The 19,386-nt window shown below is 41.7% G+C and overlaps 1 protein-coding gene across 1 annotated transcript in view; it reads left to right on the top strand.

The window, feature by feature from the left end:
* Positions 1-17,895, top strand: part of dok4 (docking protein 4) — a 63,977-nt gene extending 46,082 nt beyond the window's left edge. Inside the window, exons 3-9 of the mRNA XM_041936982.1 lie at positions 6,115-6,222; positions 12,365-12,479; positions 12,667-12,786; positions 13,468-13,657; positions 13,972-14,110; positions 14,957-15,077; positions 15,690-17,895. Of these exons, the coding sequence (XP_041792916.1) occupies positions 6,115-6,222; positions 12,365-12,479; positions 12,667-12,786; positions 13,468-13,657; positions 13,972-14,110; positions 14,957-15,077; positions 15,690-15,823 (927 nt within the window). The 3' untranslated portion in view covers positions 15,824-17,895. The remainder of the gene's footprint in view (positions 1-6,114; positions 6,223-12,364; positions 12,480-12,666; positions 12,787-13,467; positions 13,658-13,971; positions 14,111-14,956; positions 15,078-15,689) is intronic.
* The last annotated feature ends 1,491 nt before the right edge of the window (positions 17,896-19,386 follow it).

Raw genomic sequence — 19,386 nt, 5'->3', positions numbered from 1 at the left:
TCCGCTCCATTTCCTGAGAGAGTCTCTTCAGTCCCCAAATCAATGAAACCACCAGATTTGTCTACAATGCCCCTTGAGTACCATGATTTCTAGCCCTTGCACCATTGACCTCCCTCCCAGAGACCCCTACCCATCAGTCTCTACAACCTGTCACACCCCGAGAGGAAGACCATGACCATGTTGCTTGAATGCTATCACTGTTAAAATAAGTATCTTCTGCCTTTGATATCCTCTGCTCTCCTCTTCTCCAAACTAGACCTCCGAAACACCTATCATTTGGTGAGAATGAGATAAGTGGAAGACAGCATTCAACACACCACTGGGTACCTGGTGATGACTTTTGGACTCACCAGTACTCCAGCTGTTTTCCAGAACCTAGGTAATGACTTTCTGAACTACTAAGAGTCAGGAGGAGCACACTAGTCACATGTGGCAGGTTTTGCCGAGATTGCTTGAGAACAAAGTATTCATCAAAGCCTAAAAATGCAAGTTTCACCCCACCTCAGTCAGGTTTTTAAGCTTTGTAATTGAGAGTGAACAGGTGAAGACGGACTCTGAGAAAATAAAAGCGGTGGAGGAATGGCCCATCCCTGAAAATCGGAAACAGCTCCAGCATTTCGTGGGCTTTGGCTACTTCTACCATTTTCCTGGTCCTCTCAAAAGCTAAGGCTTTGTTCACATCAGCCCCAGTCATCATTCAACGTGACCCTGTACTGCAGTTTGTGGTTGCAGTGGATGCTCCCGACACTGGGGTTGGAGCAGTGTTGAACTACAACGTTGGATACTGGAAATTCTTGGAGGTAAAGATGGCACTGCAGGAGTGGCGTCACTGGCTGAAGGGCTCGAAGCAACCAGTTGTGGTCTGGACTGACCGTAAGAACCTTGCCTACATCCAGTCAGACAAGTGACTGGATGTAGGCAAGGACACAGTGCAGTGGTCCCTGTTCTTCAGTCCATTCAATTTTACCCTCACCCACCACTGTGGTCCCAGAAATGCTAAACCTGACACCCTCTCCCGGCAACACAGTGCTGATGAGACCAATTATGAACCCAAACCCACCTTTTCCTATTCATACGTGGTGGCAGCAGTGACCTGGGAAATAGAGTCCGTTGTCAGGGAGGCTCAATGGCTCCAGCCTGATCCAAGTAATGGACCTCCTCACTGTCTATAGTCTACTACTATTGTCTACTGTCTGTTCCCTGGGTCTGCAATGGGCCCACACACCCTGGATCGCCTGTCACCCTGGCACCAACTGAACCCTCAAGTTGCTCAAGTAACATGTCTGGTGGCCTGGGATGGAGGACACCTGGTAGTATGTTGCTGCCAGCTCTGTCTGTGCCCAGGGGAAAACATCACATCAAGCACCTGCTGTTAATAAGACTGTTGCCAATTCCTGGTAGTCCCTGGTCGCACACTGCCCTGGATTTTATCACTGGACTACCACCATCTCAATGTAACACCCTTATACTAGTTTTGCCAAACCACCGCCTGCTTCAGTGCATGTCCTGTCTGTCTGTGCCTTGTGAGTTTACAGGAATTGGAAACTCTCCCTGCCTGTTCCCTCAGTTATCTCTCTAGTTTTTTATGTAGATATCTGGATTTGTCTGTTGCACATTCTTTCAAGTGCTTATTAAAAGATATGACTTTTTACCCAACTCCTGCCCCCCTTGTCTGAATTTCATTTGGGTCCATTTGTACAAAACAAACAAAAAGCGCTTTGAGTGGTTGTTAAGACAAAAAAGCGCTATATAAATACTTACCATTTATCTATAATCCTTTTGATGATCCGGTGGGGCATGCCCGGAACACCCAGGAAGGCGTCCAGGAGGCATCCGATAAAGATGCCCGAGCCACCTCAGCTGGCTCCTCTCGACATGGAGGAGCAGCGGCTCTACTCTGAGCTCCTGACAGAGCTCCTCACCCTATCTCTAAGGGAGCGCCCCACCACCCTGCGGAGGAAACTCATTTCAGCCGCTTGTATCCGAGATCTTGTTCTTACAGTCATGACCCAGAGTTCATGACCATAGGTGTGGGTAGGAACTTAGATTGGCCGGTAAATCGAGAGCTTTGCCTTTCCACTCAGCTCCTTCACCACGACTGACCGGTACAACGACTGCATTACTGCTGCCGCCACACCGATCCGCCTGATTAAAACATATTTTATTGATTTAAAATGAGCCTACTCTCGTCTGGTACTGCTCTCACTGCGCAGCGGCTCTGAAAGTAAACACGTGCGTTGCCTAGCAACCGCCTCGCACTGTGCACAGGCCTGCAGGCAGGAGAACTTATTTCTTTACAGTTATTCAGAGAAATCATGTCAAATGTGGAGAAGTGACGGTACATCCCAGACCTGCCTTAATATCGATTCTCCTGTTGGTCCAGTGTTGTTCTTTACGTTTCTTTTTTTGCAGGGGACATGTCAAACAAATTATAAGTAATGTCTAGAAAATGCTCCATATTTTGCCACCAATTCAGCTGGTAATTTGTTATTGCGCTTGTTACATTAACGGATTGCCCCTTTAGCCAATGACTGTTAAAAATTCCTGAGCAGGCGGTTGTCTGTCGAGAAATAAACACAGTTGAATTTTTGGTGATTGACCAATCAGAATCGAGTATTTAAGAGTTCTAAATATATATTTATACATACATATATACTCTGGACCCAAAAACAAGACTCAGACACACAGCTTGCAACAGTTCAAATGTAGTTTTATTGAAGAGATTTGAAAATGGCCTCTCTTTCGGGGTGAGACACACTGTAAAGTGTATTTGAGGATTGATTGAACACTGGAGCACCGAAGGAGGAACCACAACACTTTGCCAAATCCCTAGTGAAGGGTTCTAGGTCTAGGACATAGGACTTGCTGGGTGGAGGGGACACAGAAGGTGGAGCCAGAGGGACATGATTGCTAGCCTGATTGCTGTCAGAGAGGGTCTGAAGGAGATGCTTGTGATGGCCCAAGAATATTTCTTGACTGGAGGTTGCTTTCTGTTTGTGGTCTGAATCTGCTGGGTCCATATTGGCCACATCATTCTGTTACATTTAATGAAACTTGGTTCCAAAAACAATACCCAGACACATGAACTTGCAACAGGTCAAATGCATCTTTATCAAAGACATGAAAAGATAGAGTATTGAAGAGCTGAGCTTGGCTACACAGTGTGGCAGGTAAAGGGGGAGACCGTTGGTTGGAGAGTAAGGCAAGGTACTGAGTGAGGCAAGCAGACAGAGATTACATAGAGGAAATGAGCCTGAGGAACAGGGAAACACCAGATTAATCAGACTTTCAAACAACCACAAGTCATTACAAAACTGGAGTTTTAACTGGCTGTATTGTAAGTACCACTTTGCCACACTGAACAATCTGGTGAAGACAAGAGACAGGGTATATAGTATAGTGCTTAGGTTTGAGTGGATTGATAGCAGGTGTACAGGTAGATTGGCAGCAGGAGGGAATGGAGAGCTGTACCCAGCCAAACTTTTACACACAGAGACAAGGAGAACACACAGGGAACCAACAAGGAACGTGAGGAAGGGACAAATAGCAGACACGCTCAGAATGTAGGAGAGGCACAGCAGGGGCCATGACAAATCTCTTCAAACAGGTTTTCTTGCACCTTCAGGCTCTGGCACTCTGTCTCAGTCTCTCAGTCCGGGATAGATTCACAGTGACTTTTACAGCCGTTTTTCAGGTGCAGATGTGACGCATTCTGCCACACACACACACACACACACACACACACACACACACACACACACAACATACATATGTGTGTGTGTTTGTGTGTGTGTGTATACACATACATAAATGAAAATAGCACACCTAAGACAACATATCAAATGTTGAAACTGTTGTAGGAATTTTTAGAGGAAAAAATCATGAATATGAGTAAGAATTTTTTGAAGCCTTCATGTCCACTATCTCTTTTCAGCCCACCCTCCTAATCAGAAATCTCCCTCCTCCCCTTCATGGCTCTTCTCCTTTGCCTATATCGCTTCACCATCCTGCGTTTGAAGTAATCAGTTCTTGGCAGACAAACTATCTCTGAGGAGTGCTAAGTGAAGTTAAACTTAGGAAGGGGTGGGAGGGAGGGGGAAGATAGAAAGTGCTAATTGCTCCCTTCTCACAGCTTCAAAGATGAAATTGATGTGAAACAGTTTGGAGCCACTGTTATTCCAGAGGGGTTACTCACATGAAAGAGAGAAAATGATGTTATGGCAGGCATGGCGTTGGCATTATCCTTGAAGTGCTGCATCGACAGTAGACTTTAATGGCTGCATGGGCATTTTGTATAATGGTCAGCTGTTTTACTTCTTCATCACACATTTTCCCTTCAGTTCAACTTAACTGACTATTTTACAGAACATGGCTTGAAAAACTGAGAAAACTGAGAAAAAGTAGAAAGACACAGAGGGATTTGAAATTGTGGAATGTGATGGTACTGCTGTTATTGAAAGTCTTATGTGTATTTCTTCTTTAACATCCTTTCATTCACTGTATAGGGTGAGTCACTGTTCCGTCACTGTGTGACAGAAAAAGTAGCAAAGCAGACTAATTTATCAAGCTTTGACAATGTTCAAATCTGCCAGTTTCCTTGTTGCAAAATGCATTTAGCCTATTCATTTTTTTATGCCTTTTGCCTGTCTTATATACATGCATGTTTAAGACGTTCAAAATGATGAGGTGTTATGCTTATTCTAAGTGCTAATTTAAAAAAGGGTGCATTTTATTCATGCGCCTCTGAGCTTATTTTGTTGATTTATAATTATAAATGTTTTGTTTCAAATTAAAAGCCCAAAGGTGTTTCAGCAGACAGAATCCCATTATTTTCTAACAAGGCTTTTATTGTGAAATATTTGCAGGGCGGTGTTGTGGAAAATTCAGTGACTTGCTATGTTCCCATACTGTTCTTCAAATGTGGCTGCAGCCATCTTGTGGCATGTGTTACTACAAAATGTAGTTTGGCTGAGACATGAACTCAGGTCGTAACAGCTAAGATGAGTAATCCAGGGTACCAAGAGTTTATACAGCCTTTGTTTTTTTTTACCCCAGGCCTAACATAGCAATCATGCCTGCAGCCAGCCAGAACTAGCTTATATTTGACCACCAGTTTGTATTTTACTGAAAGCTTAGTATCAGCTTAACATCATAACTTCGATAAAAGATAGAAACTTAATATTATTGTATCAATGACCAGGTGTAAATATGTGCTGGGGAGTTGCTGAAAGAGTCAGTTCAGCTCAACTCAACTCACCTGTATCAGTCCTAATTTCAAAAGGCAGACTCTGTGGCCTATTGTGATCACATTTCCTTTTAGGGAGAAGTGAGAAAATATTGGTATTCCATAGTTCAATGGAGATTGGGTCTGAGCTTCTCATTCTCTTTCACAGTCCCACTCCTGAGACTGAACTAAGCTCTTATAAACAACTGAGAAGTTAAATAAGAGAGTTTAGCAAGATTTAGTTGGGTGGCCAGTCGTGACATTTTTGAGATGAAACACAATTTTCTGGCAGCCCAGAAAGCTCAATGCACAGGCACTTAGGAAACACATGCAAATATACAAAGCACAGTCAAATACAGAAAACAACCAAACACAGGAAACACACCTAAATACAAAAAACAAGTTGCACAGAACACAACAGAAATGGGTTATATGTTATGTCATGTACGTGCCTTCTGTGCAACTTAAAGCGTTTTATCTCTTTGCAGCATGTTTTTTCTATATGTTGTTTTGTCAAACTGATGAAAATGTTTTCTTCATTTGCTTGTGTTTTGTCTGCGTACATGTGTTACAACTGATTTGATGGTAAGTTAGATAAGATAATACTTTATTGATCCCCAGCCGGGGAAATTCAGGTATTACAGGCAGCAGTCAATGGCAGAAAACAACAACAGAATAGAGAGATTTCAAATTACTAAAATTCTAAGCATATCGTAATCACAAGCTGTGTGTGTTGATATACAGTACTTATTTTTGTTCTATTACATGAGGTTTGGTTTTTGATCAACTCACTGTTTCTGACTAAAATGAGAGCAGTATTGAATATTAAATCAATTTGATCCTGTCTCTGTGTGTTGGTGTGTGTCTGTGCTTGCATGTACATATTACAGATCTATCGACGTTGCTGGCTGGTGTTCAAGAAGTCATCCAGTAAAGGGCCTCGTCGTCTGGAGAAATACCCTGATGAGAAGTCTGCCTACATCAGAGCCTATCCTAAGGTGTGTGTGTGTGTGTGTGTGTGTGTGTGTGTGTGTTTGTGTGTGTGTGTGTGTGTTTATATGGATCCTAATATTCCACCAATATTGAAATATCAGCCCAGTCAGAAGAGAAATGCCTCATGTCACCACCTCAGCTGGAGAGATTGGCCTTAGCCAGCCCAATCTGAATTAATTATCAATTAGGTTGAAAGGGGTGGTGTAAACCTTTGATTATTTGTTCAATAGGAAAATGTTAGCAACTAATAACCATGCAAATGCTTAATCTTGTCATTTGTCTCAGGTTGAAATTTATATATTCTTATATTATATTGTGTATTCTTCTTACTGAGTGAGTGTTGAAGGTAGAACATGTATTTGAGTTTCCCCAATGTCTGTTTTACCTTCAAAATGAGTTGGTGCAAGCATTTGTTTGTAACAGTCTAACAGTATCTATGAGTGTGGGTGCAGCCCTCGAAGGCTATCGCCAGTGGGTTCATTCCTCACTCGCACTCAAGCAGCACTGAAGACATTTAGTCTATACCCACTTACAAACTGGACCCCACCTCAGTCTCATGTGTGTTTGTTAAAACAGTTAAACAGCTTTTTCTCCAGCTAGTTAAAGGAACCCACAGCTTAGGAGGTTGTACCTGCACTCACAGAATCTAGAGTTGTGAGTACATAACTAACATTCTATTTCATATAGGTTTCACCCTGTAATGCTTTCACTAGGGGGATAAAAGCGAAGCAGGATGTAGCACATGCCCCACTGGCTCCACAAACACAACATACACTGCCTCTGGAGAAATCAATAACCTGTCCACACATCAACAATGCTTCACAGCACAATGATGCATCCTAGGACATCATATGCGCACAAGTACATTTGAAACTCCACAGATGATTTCATTCATTGTGTGACTTAAACTGAACTTTTTTACTGTGAAACATAAGCCATTATGGAAACAGTCGCACCTCTCCTCCAATCACTTCCTAAAACTCTTGCTCTTGATGGCTCAGACCTTAGTCTAAATTCTCTCCGATCACTGTTTGGTCTATCTTCCACCACCCTACTGGAAGAAATTTAAATCTGCTAAGCCTGTTGTTTGCCCGAAAAGAGGGACCCCTGACACAGAGCTGGAACTACAGGCCTGCTTTGACTGCACTGATTGAAGTGTTTTTGAGGTTGCTGCAACAGATGATGTGGTTAACTCATTAACACTGTGACATCTTACACTAATTTGTGAGGACTTGCGTGTGCCAATTTCAACCTTCTGCACACACAACAGTAAACCATGGTTCACAGCTAAACTCAGACAGCTTTGCCAGCCTAAGGAGGAGGCCTACAGAAGCAGGGACAAAGTCCTGTATGACCAAGCTCAGAGGAAGTGTTAAGTTAGTGAATTTACTGGACCCAGAATGGCAAATATAGGCAGAGAGCACAAAAGATAGGGAAAGGGTTCAACATTTTTTAATGATCACTGAGATTAGTAACAACGGGTAGTCAATGTGTCTCCAGAATTAAGGTGAGGCTTGTGGATGGAAAACAGGTGTTTTATGGCAGAAAGGTTGATAGTAGATTCTATAATGAATGGACCTAAGGACTGGGCTTCTTGGAGGCAGTTTTCAGGGGAACATTTTTGGAAGAAAGCCAAACTTTCTGACCTGGTTTGTATTCCCTGTGGTGACGATCGGCGATCAGCTTATTCTCCTCGGCAGATCACAGGCAGCATGAGCCTTCTTCCAGATATTTCCTCTTCTTGGGCAGGAAACAGAGGAGGGGGAATGTAACAGCCATTTCTTATTTTCTCAATAGAAGCCATAGAAGGCCATACTCAGAAATTCTGGCCCAGAATCATCACCAGCCAATAGACAGATCAGACAAGGACAGCAGCATCTCTGAACACAATTCAAAACATGGTCAGAATCCATTAGACAGTGACAGCACCCCTGAACGCCTCTCTGCCTCTGATTACCCAAAACATTACAGCCCTTAGCCATAAATTAAGAAAAACCTAAAACACAAGATCTCCAGAGTTTGCTCCTTGTGGTCATCGCTAACACCAGTCCACCCCTGTACTGACAGTAAGATAGATGCTAGCTCAGGGTGCCTTACTTTTCTTGCAGTTACAATGTACATCGGCAAACTTGGATTTGTCAGTAACAACAACAAACTCAATAAATCTGAACTCAGTAATAGCCTGACATTCTGTTAGTTGAGAAAGCCTAGACTCAGACACCACTGTCCAACTTTGCAAGCACACTTGGAAGAGCTCCTTGGTTGCATTTTGTCAAAAAGATGCTAGCTTAGGAAACCCCATCATGACCTGAGAGAGTTGGTCATACACATGTCCTTATCCAACGCAGGTTTAGAACATCACTATAAAATCAAACAAAAACCATGATACAGTCATTAGGACTTTGTGACTTTGGAAAATGTGATGATACTCCCACAGCACCACCTGCCTGAGGGACAAAATTGTGAAGTGTGCCAAGATCAGACAGGACTGCACAGTCAGTGTTGAAAAACTCAAAAGCCCCTGCTACACATCCTTTCTTTGTTTCTGAAACATGCTCATGTACTTGTAACATACAGAGGCAAACAAGGAATCATCGTGTCTTTATGTTTTACATGTGCTCACTTGAGCACACATATCCTGTTTTATTTTAAATAAATGCTTTTTAAAATACATACCGGCCTATTTAATGTTGCACAGGAGTGAATACTGCCACCTCAGCTATTACTAACTCCAAAACCCTTCAAGCCTTATGAGCTATTTATATGGTAATTTTGGGTCTAGTTATCAATTTAGTTATTAATGGGAGTTCCAAATTAGTAGTTTAGAGTAATTTGTGAGACTGAATCAATTAATTTGCTATTGTTTCCTCTTCTTTAAGGGTTGTGCCCGAGATGATTGTAGTGTAAGTTAAATTCAGCTGTTTAATATATGTATATATTGAGATGCCTGATTAATCAATGTTCGATTATAACCCTGCTGCACGTACATCTATTGGTGCCCCATGTTAGGCATAGCACCGTTGGGAATTCACAATTGGCCTAATTTGATAATAACACAGCTACACCTGATACCTGATATTTAGCATGAAGGAATGAAAATGGATAACAACATAAAAACCTACTGCTGTCATACGCAGGGAGATGATAGTTAAACACTCTAACAGTCCAGCAAAGAGTCGAGTAGGAGAGAAAACAGCTCTCCACGTGCTCAGAGGTATGAGGGAGAGCGCAAAGTTAAAGCACACAAAATAATAGTCACTCATACACAACACTCAATACAGACTGAGTCATAGAGAAACAAACGACATCTCATAGATAGAAACAAATGAAGGAGCAGGATCTAAAGACAGGAGGCATTTCTGCTTTTCTCACAAAACAGCTCTGAATTTTTGCATTGGAGTCAATGGAGAGCTGGAGGGAGCAGTCCACACATAATTAGAATAGTTATAATTCTAATCAGAATAACTTCTCTTTCAAGTCAAACATCTTGATCAGTGGAAAGTGTAGTTCTTGCAACTGCAATTATAACATTTTTTAACTCAAACGTAGCTTAACCATGTCATGTAATATGCTACTTCAGTAAACTTCAAGAAGAAATATTGCAGAACATTGCAAACTAGAAAATTCCCTCTGGGAATCTTTGAAAGGGACACGGGGGGGAACCATCTCTGTCAACATAGACATGATCATCTTTCACTGAGCAATGATTGAGGAGCTGTAATCACATTAAGTATGTCTGTAATCAAGTTACCTGTATGTGCCTGCATGTGTGTATGTGTGTGTGTGTGTGTGTGTGTGTGTGTGTTTAAGCCAACAAAATTACAAAATTATCTACATTTTAAAGTTTGAATGAAGTCTCTAGGAGAAAGTATGGCGAAGCAGCGGACAATTGAAAAAGGCTGCAATTTGATGAAACAGCAGATAATTACCTCTCTACCTCTCCCACTTTTTTCCCCCATTTTCAACCCTCTCAGTGCCAGTGTTTCTGTGGCCTTCTCCTTGTCTGTCTCTGTTGATCACCTCAGCTGTCTGTGTCTGCTTCTCTCCTCTGCTTCATGTCTCTGTTAACATGAATTAATGAACTGAATCAATAAACATGAATGGAGCTAATGCTAACGGAGCTAACAGAGCTAACACTAACGGAGCTAACAGCTAATGGCGCTAATGCTAACAGAGCTAACGGTGCTAACAGAGCTAACGGTGCTAACAAGTGGGCGGGGGGGTGGGGTTTTCATTATGCATTTGTCTGTGTGTGTGTGTGTTTATGTCTCTGTCGTTGTGTGTGACTGCGTATGTGTGTGTCTTCGTCTGTTTGTGTGTGTGTGTCTGCTTGAACTACACAAGCAGCCCAACCAGCTCCACATGGAGATGTGTCTGGTATATGTGTGTCTTAATGTGTATGTGTGTGTGCGTGTGTAACTTCTGCCCCACCTGCTGATAATTACCTCTCTACCTCTCCCACTTTTTACCTGTTCCTGTTCAGTTTTGACGTGCTTGTTTTTAATCACTTTTTAGCTGTTGGTTAGCCCTGTTTGTGTGTGCGTTTGTGTGACTACTGTCTCAACCTTTTTGGCAAAGTGCTTTCTGAAGCTGAGTTTAACTGCTTGTTGGACGGAGATTGTTTTCAAACAATGCCCTTGTTTTGACTGAGCTCGTTAAGATAATCATTCTCAGGCTTGTTGTCCTGCAGATGTGTGTGCGTGGGTTATTGACAGGTATGTGTGTAAATGACAGTTGCAACTGTTAAACTCTTCCCTTGAAAAGCGGCTTTTTCGCTGTCGGTTTCTTCCGAACAACTTGCGTTTGTGACAAAACCGTAGCTGCTATAAAAAAAACGATTACACTGTGAGATGCAGACAAGTCTGGGCCAGATGTACGTGTGTTTTATGTCCAGATATTCTTTAGGAAAATGACTAAATGGTCGATTTAAAAGACACTGTCCGCCAGGCTGCGACTCAGAGAACAGGAGTTTGTATTGTATGCAGTGAGATTTGGGTTTGGCGAACCTCCTGAACTAAATCCTCTGGTGAGAGAACCGTACCTCGTATCAGAGTGTACTATAGATCATCGGACTCCCGAGACCTTCCTGAGTCCGAATATCATCTCGTTTTATTCCTGAGACAACAAATTTTCTTTTTATGGCGATCTAAAGACAGGAGGCATTTCTGTTTTTCTCACAAAACAGCTCTGAATTTTTGCATTGGAGTCAATGGAGAGCTGGAGGGAGCTGGCTGCACAAAAAGCCTCACTATTTAAATTCAGTAAGTCTCTCGGCTTTTTCGAGGGCATCACACGAAAGAGGACAAGTTTGTCTACAAAAATATCCAAAAATTATGTGTCTCCTATTCACCGTTTGGATTTAACGGCAATTTTAGAAAACAATTTCAGGCGATTTCTCACCGGCTGTCTCACTCTAAGCGATGACATCACCCACTGTAGGGGGAGAAAATCTGAGCATTTTTGTGAGAATCTTTATGGTCTTCAGATGGTCGTAGCTCGAAAACAGCTATGAAATAGCTGTAGGAGCCAGTGACTCGGTGCGTGTCCCGTGTCCCTAATAATAAGAAGAAACGCGCGGGATAGTAATAAGTGACTCGGAGCATGCCCCGTGTCCCTAATAAGAAGAAGAAGAAGAAGAAACACACGGGATAACAATATCCCTGCAGCTTTTTCATAGCTGCAGGAGCCAGTGACTCGGGACGTTGCCCCATGTCCCTAATGAGCATTTAATATGCAATAATTTTTATTAGAGACACTACCTCTGACCATCTGTGTAACAATGGCACATTGACCATGCACAGTCCAGCCATATCATAGTTTTCCACCAAACTTTTTATCTATGTTATCTTTTTTTTCTGTACTGTACACTTTACACTGTGAACATTATTAACATAGAAGTTTTACATATGGTTTCACATGGTTTTTTGTACAAAACAGTTATTTCATACAAACCAATGAACAAGCTAAGCCTTCTCAGACACATATTTTTTTAATTCAATTTCACTTTAGTGAATGTGATTATTGAGATATGTTCAAGCTGAGTGTGATTAATCTCCATTTTAATGTGTCACAGCTTTTTCAAGCAGATTTTACTGACAGTAACTAGTGAGTAAATCAGCCCTGATTACCTTCAACCTGTTGCCTTAGGTGACAGAGATTAGCAACGTCAAGAATGTTACCCGGTTGCCTCGAGATACCAAGCGACAGGCAGTGGCCATCGTGTTTACAGATGACACCTCACGCACCTTCACCTGTGAGTCAGGTAATCTATGGACACACACACACACAACCAGATTCATAGTGCTGTATTGACTCAAGCCTAAACTTGCCCCCAACACTCCACCACATTGGAAAATATGTCTGACTTAAGCCACCTTTCCACCAAACACTGTCAGTATAGTTCCCTTCCAGTTGACGTGATCTCTCTCTCTCTCTCTCTTCCTATGCAGAGCTGGAGGCTGAGGACTGGTTTAAGATGTTGTCAGTTGAGTGTCTGGGTACACGGCTCAATGACATCAGTATGGGAGAGCCTGACCTCCTGGCTGCTGGAGTGCAGTGTGAGCACACAGGTATTCAAACACACACAATCAAGCATGCAGAGTAAAAGTTTAAATCTCAACAGAATGGTTATGCTTTTACTGCCACCACCACAGATCTGATGCTTCCAGCTCAGACTCCATCAAACACAGCTGTCTGTGAGTTTGTCACAGACATGCGACCCTTTCACATTATACAAGTCCTTTGCACCAAATATCAGTTCTTTGAAATCAAGACTTATGACTTTTCTGTTTGGCACTGCTTTTAATTAACTTAGATTTGGGACTATTTAATTGCGCCTTGCACTGTACTGTAACTGCTCTGCAATCCTATTGTCTTGTTTAATCTATCTCAGTTTATTTTATTTAATGTTTTAATGTCATTTCTATTTTGTTTTACTCTTTTAAAATATATTGATGTCTTTTTATATTGCCACGTTTCTTTTATTAATGCCTTTAATGTCTAATTGCTACTTAGAGGCACTATACAAATAAACTTGCCTTATCTTGCCTTAAAAAATACTTACTTAACTTGGAATATGGAAAGAAAATAAACAGGAACATGTTTCATCTTTTAAGAAAGAAACCAGCAACAGAGCTGACCTGTGAGGCAGGACTTTGGCTCTCTGCTAACCTGTGAAATTTCTGAGGTTACTCAGACTACACTGAAAATAGGTCCCTGAAATTGTTACTGTCATTCATTGGCCTCCTCAGAGCGTTTCAATGTGTTCCTCCTCCCCTGTCCCAACCTGGACATCTATGGAGAGTGCATGATGCAGATCACCCATGAGAACATTTACCTGTGGGACATTCACAATCCTCGCACCAAGCTGGTCACCTGGCCACTCTGCTCCCTGCGGCGCTATGGACGTGATGCCACCCGTTTCACCTTCGAGGCTGGACGGTGAGACTAGGGCTGGAACGGTTGTGGGATGATGCAAGATGATGTCACCAAAATTGTCCAATGAATGAGTAACATGTCAGTCTTAATGGTTACATTTTTCAGTTCGTGTTTCCGTTGAAGTTGTGTTGTTGTCAGAATGAAACAGCATTTAGATTAGAGCACACTGAATCACTCCCTGAATTCCCACAATGATTACCAAGGTGTAGTAGGAGTAAGAGTGCTCTAAGACCGTCCTCCATTATACTGTATTGACCAGTATGTCAGCCACTGCTGCTTTGCACACTGGGTTCATTTTGAGTTGCTGTTATGTGTAGGATGTGTGACAGTGGTGAAGGCCTCTACACCTTCCAGACCAGAGAGGGAGAGCAGATCTACCAGAGGGTTCACTCCTCTACACTGGCCATAGCAGAGCAGCACAAGAAGGTCCTGCTGGAGATGGAGAAAAACAGCAGGGTGACAGCCTGGATAACACACGCTCACACACACGTGTAAAACACAACATTGGCTTCAAACCAGTCAAAAGATACGGCATCGTTCATTTAGTAATGGACAAATCTCAAATTTAAATTTCAATCTTTTTAGTAAGAGTCAATAGTGACAAGCCCGGAGGCACGAGGTTTCTGGACTCAATAATACAGACCCACACAGCAGCGAGAGATTACACAATAAGAATAATTTATTAACTTAAATCGCTCAGGATGATACAACAAAATGAGGTAAGATAATCAAAGTACAAACCAAAAGCGCTAAGGATCAAAATGGAGAAAATAGCAAACTAATTAGGCAATGAACTAAGAGAAAAGTATCAAACAAAAGGCGCAAGGCAAAACTTAACTTCAGAGGAAAAGTAACAACAAAAGATATGACTCAAAGCTACTAACAAGACTTACTAGGGAATCAGGAGACAAGGATCAAGAAAGCTAGACAGCAAGGCAGTACAAGACATGGCACGAGACAATCTGGCACAGGACAAAGGGAGACGCGGACTATATATACACGAGGTAACAATGAACAGGTGGAGACAATTAGGGCGGGGTAGACAATCAGACAGGCGGGAAACACACCGGGAAGTCAAGGGCCTGAAACGAGAGGAGAGTTAGGTTTCACAATAAAACAGGAAGTGCAAGACAAGACATGACGCTCGTGAACAAAACACATTAACAGACTTGACGAGATATAACAAATAGTGCAGTGACATAGATTCACAAAAATATTGTTAATCGTGGTACTTTCTTTAAAATTACTTATCAGCAGTGCAGTTTTTTAAAATTCATGATTTTGTGTGCATGTGACTCCCAGTTGATGAGTTCTGTGGGTTCAGAGCCTGGCTCCTACCCCTGCACCCCCACCGCTATCCTACCCCGATCTGCCTACTGGCACCACATCACTGGAAACCAGATCGGCATGGACCCTGGCAATGGTAGGCCACACACCAGCCTTTAGACAATTGTTGTCCATTTGTTCTTATGTAGGCATTATACCACTTACTATATGTGTAGTACAAAGCCATCACATATAATTCTTTGTGTCTGTACCTATTTATTTGGCTCCAAACAAACCTGCTTCCACCACCCTAGCTGGAGAAGAAGTTATACACACCAGAAACAGAGTAAATAAATGTGTTTTGAGTTTGGCCACTTTCACTTAAATATACGTTTTTATCTTGTTAAGATTTAGATGAGAACTGAAACACAACTTTTAATGCAATTCAAGCCTGCACTGCCGAACAATGAACAACTTGAAATTAAAAAGGTCTGTGTGTTTTAGTTGATTTAAAAACCTGTAGCCATCACTTCAAAGCTAAAATAATGGCAAACTTTAACATCTCATATACAGTTTTAGAATGATTAATATGCTTATTGGCTTTCCGAGAGTGAACAAAATATCAATTTCATGTCTGAGCGTTAAGTACAAAGCTGGAATCAGTGGAGTCAGACGGGAAACAGCTGGCGAGGGTCTGTGCACAGTGAAAAAACACACCTATAGGCACCTTTAAAAGCTCATTAATAACACATTTCTGTTCTATCTGTAGGTGACGCCGCAGAAGACGACTTGCTGTCCACTCGCCTGCCACCCGAGCGCCACGCCACGCTGCCTTTGGCAAATACACATGCACGGTCTCACGCACACATACACACACACTCCCCAACACACTACTACACGTAGCCCAAACAATGACACGCACACAGAAGATATGGACAATGAAGAAGACGCAAACACACACATACCCACATGCGTACAGGCACACACAATTCACTGAAAGGAAGTCACATTCTCCCTCCTTATGTTAGTTTTACAGCCCAACATTACACCTCACAGGAGATGTTGTAGGTTTGTTACACCTCACAGGAGATGTTGAAGTTGGACTAACACTGGCCAATTTACCATCCTGTATGCAGGGAGCAGCAAGTGAAAACTAAATTCCGCAAAAGACTGCAAGAAAATTGGGTAAACAGGGAACATTTGGCATTTTTTCACACTCTGCCTGGCAAAATAGTATATAATGCCTACTGATTTAAGTACTGACTGAATATGCTTTCAACCACAAAGGTCGTATTGCAATTTGGTCAACCAGGTCTAAAGGCAAAAATGTTTCCACCTGTTTCCACTGTGTCACTCTGGAGGGGGGGGGGTGAAAAGTTTTAAGGGGCAGTTGAATTGAAATTCTGTTTTAAATAGTAAATCTCTGGTAGTACAAGATACAGTGGATAGCATGTGTTAGTTGTGAAACTACACAGCATTTGTTAGCTCATGCTGCTCACTCACCAAGACACCTGCCCAGTTCTCCACTGGTGCCTCATACCACAACTCGGTTTGTCACTGCTGGTTGTGGTGCATGCATATGGATATGATTTCTTAGCGCATCAGTGTCAATAATAGCTCTGGGATCCTTATTTTTTATTGTTAAAATCGACCTAGCTGTCCATTATGTGACATCACATATAATTTGTTTTGACAAAGACTTGGAAACTGATGTTTCTGTAGTTTATATATACGTAGATGTGGATATTGCTGATTTTCACAGTGCACTGTACGCTCCAGTGTTTGATAAAGCTACGAGGCAGGAAATGGTCTCCGACTTCACGCAGGAAGAAATCAGAACTGCCATTCTTTCTTTTCCACGTGGAAAGGCCAGTGGCCCAGACAGATTTGGAATAGAATTTTATGAAGCACATGTAGACATAATTGCCCCCTTTTACTCCAGATGGTAAATTGCTCTGTGAAATACTTTGTATTATGTTCATATCAGTGATGGCACTAATGTTGTATCCTATCATCCTGCTAAAACAGTGATCAAAAGATTATTGCAAATTTATTTGGCAAACCAATTAAATGAAAACATTTGCACATTAATCCATCCTGACCAAACAGGTTTCATTCCAGATAGATTCCCCTTTTCTAACAGCCAGTGTTTATCACATATATCTGGGCTAACTCTCCCCCCTGACAGAAGCATCATGCTGGCCCTCTTACAGAAGCCCATGGCTGAAGGTGATCCGGGCCTTCCTGTCTTCGCTTTGGACATTATTACTGGGCCTGTAATTCCAGAGCATGGATTTTCTGGAATCATGCTCCAGCTATGTCTGGGTGGTGGAGCGAGTCCTGTAAGGCAGCATCACTTAGTGGGGCCTGCTTAACAGCCGTTTTATTTTCCAAATGAAATCTACTTATGAAACAACTGAAGGATGACTTTATTTTGCCTAACATTTAAGAGTCTAAGGTAAATCAGAGGTGTGCTGGGTCTCTCAGAATTGTCTATTTATGCTCCTATTTGTCCGAGCCCTTCTTCTAAACCAGGCCTAATGGATGTTTTTTCACACTGATCACAAAAGGGCCGACTACAACTATTAAGGATTTCAACAGTAACAACCATTTTGCATCTTTTGCTCAACTTCAGGTGAAATGTGATTTTTGGGGGAATCTGCAAATTAAGAATTTTGTTTTTGAATTATGGCTAAATAAGAAATGTGTTATGTCCTGCCCAATGCCCACCTCATGTTTCTTAAGATGGGGACTTCATAGAACATATTAAAAGGGAGAGGTGCTAATCTGGGAACTAATTTTTCTGGACTGTACTGATCAGTTTTTCGAGTCTTTGTCTTGGGTCTTCCTCAGCCTTGTTTGGTCTTGGTTCCACAGACTCTGTTTCTGACCTTCAGTCCACTTGTGGAAATTCAGTCACTGCACTTATTGACGTGTCTATGTGAACTTTTTCTGTGAGCTGGCAGTTTGTTTTATTTTGTTCTACTTTTCCATTCTTATTTGTTCATTGTTTTTTGTGTTGTAAAAACAGGAAAACTTTCTTAATAAAGTATATAAAAAGAAATGCTCCATTTAAATCATAGAAAATATTCATATATTATTATTAAAATATTGGAATTTTTACTAATTTTTGTCACTTCACTGTGCCAAGACCTCGGGCAGGCTTTTCACCCCACCTTTGAATGTGGCCATTTTGTATAGGTATAAACGCTTTTGCAATGTATTTGATGGGACATTGTAGAATCATGTCAGTTCAAAAAAGATCAAGGTTTTTATTGGCAAAACAATATTATGACCAAGCTACCTGGCTTGACATGATATTTTAGTAAGGAATCTGTGAAATGCCAAATTTTGGTCAACTCTCCAATGTTTTTTATATGGTGTGAGTACGCTAGAAGGCTGGAGTTCCAAATGGGATTAGTGGAAATAAACCCGAGTGTGTTAAATTGAATACTGCATGGACCAGGACAGCATGGTGCCTTACAAGCACAGCACGGACTCTGCTATCATTGGAAATGCACCTGTGGAAAGTTCCCAGTGTACCAGTACCAGCTGACACACTTGTAAGAACAACACTTGATAATTTCACTGTATGTCTTTGAGTTTGCTGATAACTGATGTGACTTTGCAGTTACTGGCCATGCTGAAGTTCTGAATCACTCTGAATTGTGGAATGAAACTGATTCACGGATTCATTTTTCTGGATCAGCTGCTGTACTTGAACCGATATTCACCCTTAGAGCATCCCACTTTCTCTGGCATGTATCCTGTTATACCTCCTAGTAGCCACATGCTTCTGTTGAGCTATATTTGCACAACCTTGTAATTTTCTTATGTGATGCCAGGGTTAGAATTAGAGTTAGAGGAGGGGCTTACAATGCAGAGGTCAACATAGATGGATTTTTAATACATTCAGACTGAACCTGCCAATAACTGATAATCAGTGTCTTTATATTTGATCCCTTGAATGCCAGATAATAATTATTCCTAATAGTTTCTTTCTTACTAGAGCAACAAAACTCTAAATACTGAAATGGGGAGCTCTCCCAAAACACTGGAAAAAAACTGGGGCAAGAAAGACAAGAGGTCAGGCAATCAGGCAGGCTTTGAACAAGTGAGGCCATTTACAAGAGAAATGGAGATACACAGTAAGCTCAAAACTGTGCAACTTTGATAAACCACACAGTTTAGAGTTCTGCTGATCTGAACAGAGAATCAAGTTTTGGGTTGGGTTGGGTCATTTTGTAGCATACAGTTTGGGGCTTGGGTCTGTATTGGGTTTGGTTATTTTCAAATGAAATTTATCGATATATTTCTCTTTTTCTCTCTCTGACTGTCCAGTAGTCTGCTTCCATGTGTGTCATGTGTTTTAAGAAGATATACTTTGCCAAGTAGAGAAAGCCTTTTAAGCAACCGATGTGTCGCATGGACTAACAGTCAGCGATGAATAAAATAAAACAAATATT

Source organism: Chelmon rostratus, chromosome 1, assembly GCF_017976325.1.
Source record: "Chelmon rostratus isolate fCheRos1 chromosome 1, fCheRos1.pri, whole genome shotgun sequence".
Classification (NCBI taxonomy): Eukaryota; Metazoa; Chordata; class Actinopteri; order Chaetodontiformes; family Chaetodontidae; genus Chelmon; species Chelmon rostratus.
Note: the sequence above shows the minus strand (reverse complement) of the source record. Positions and strands in the feature narration are given on the sequence as shown.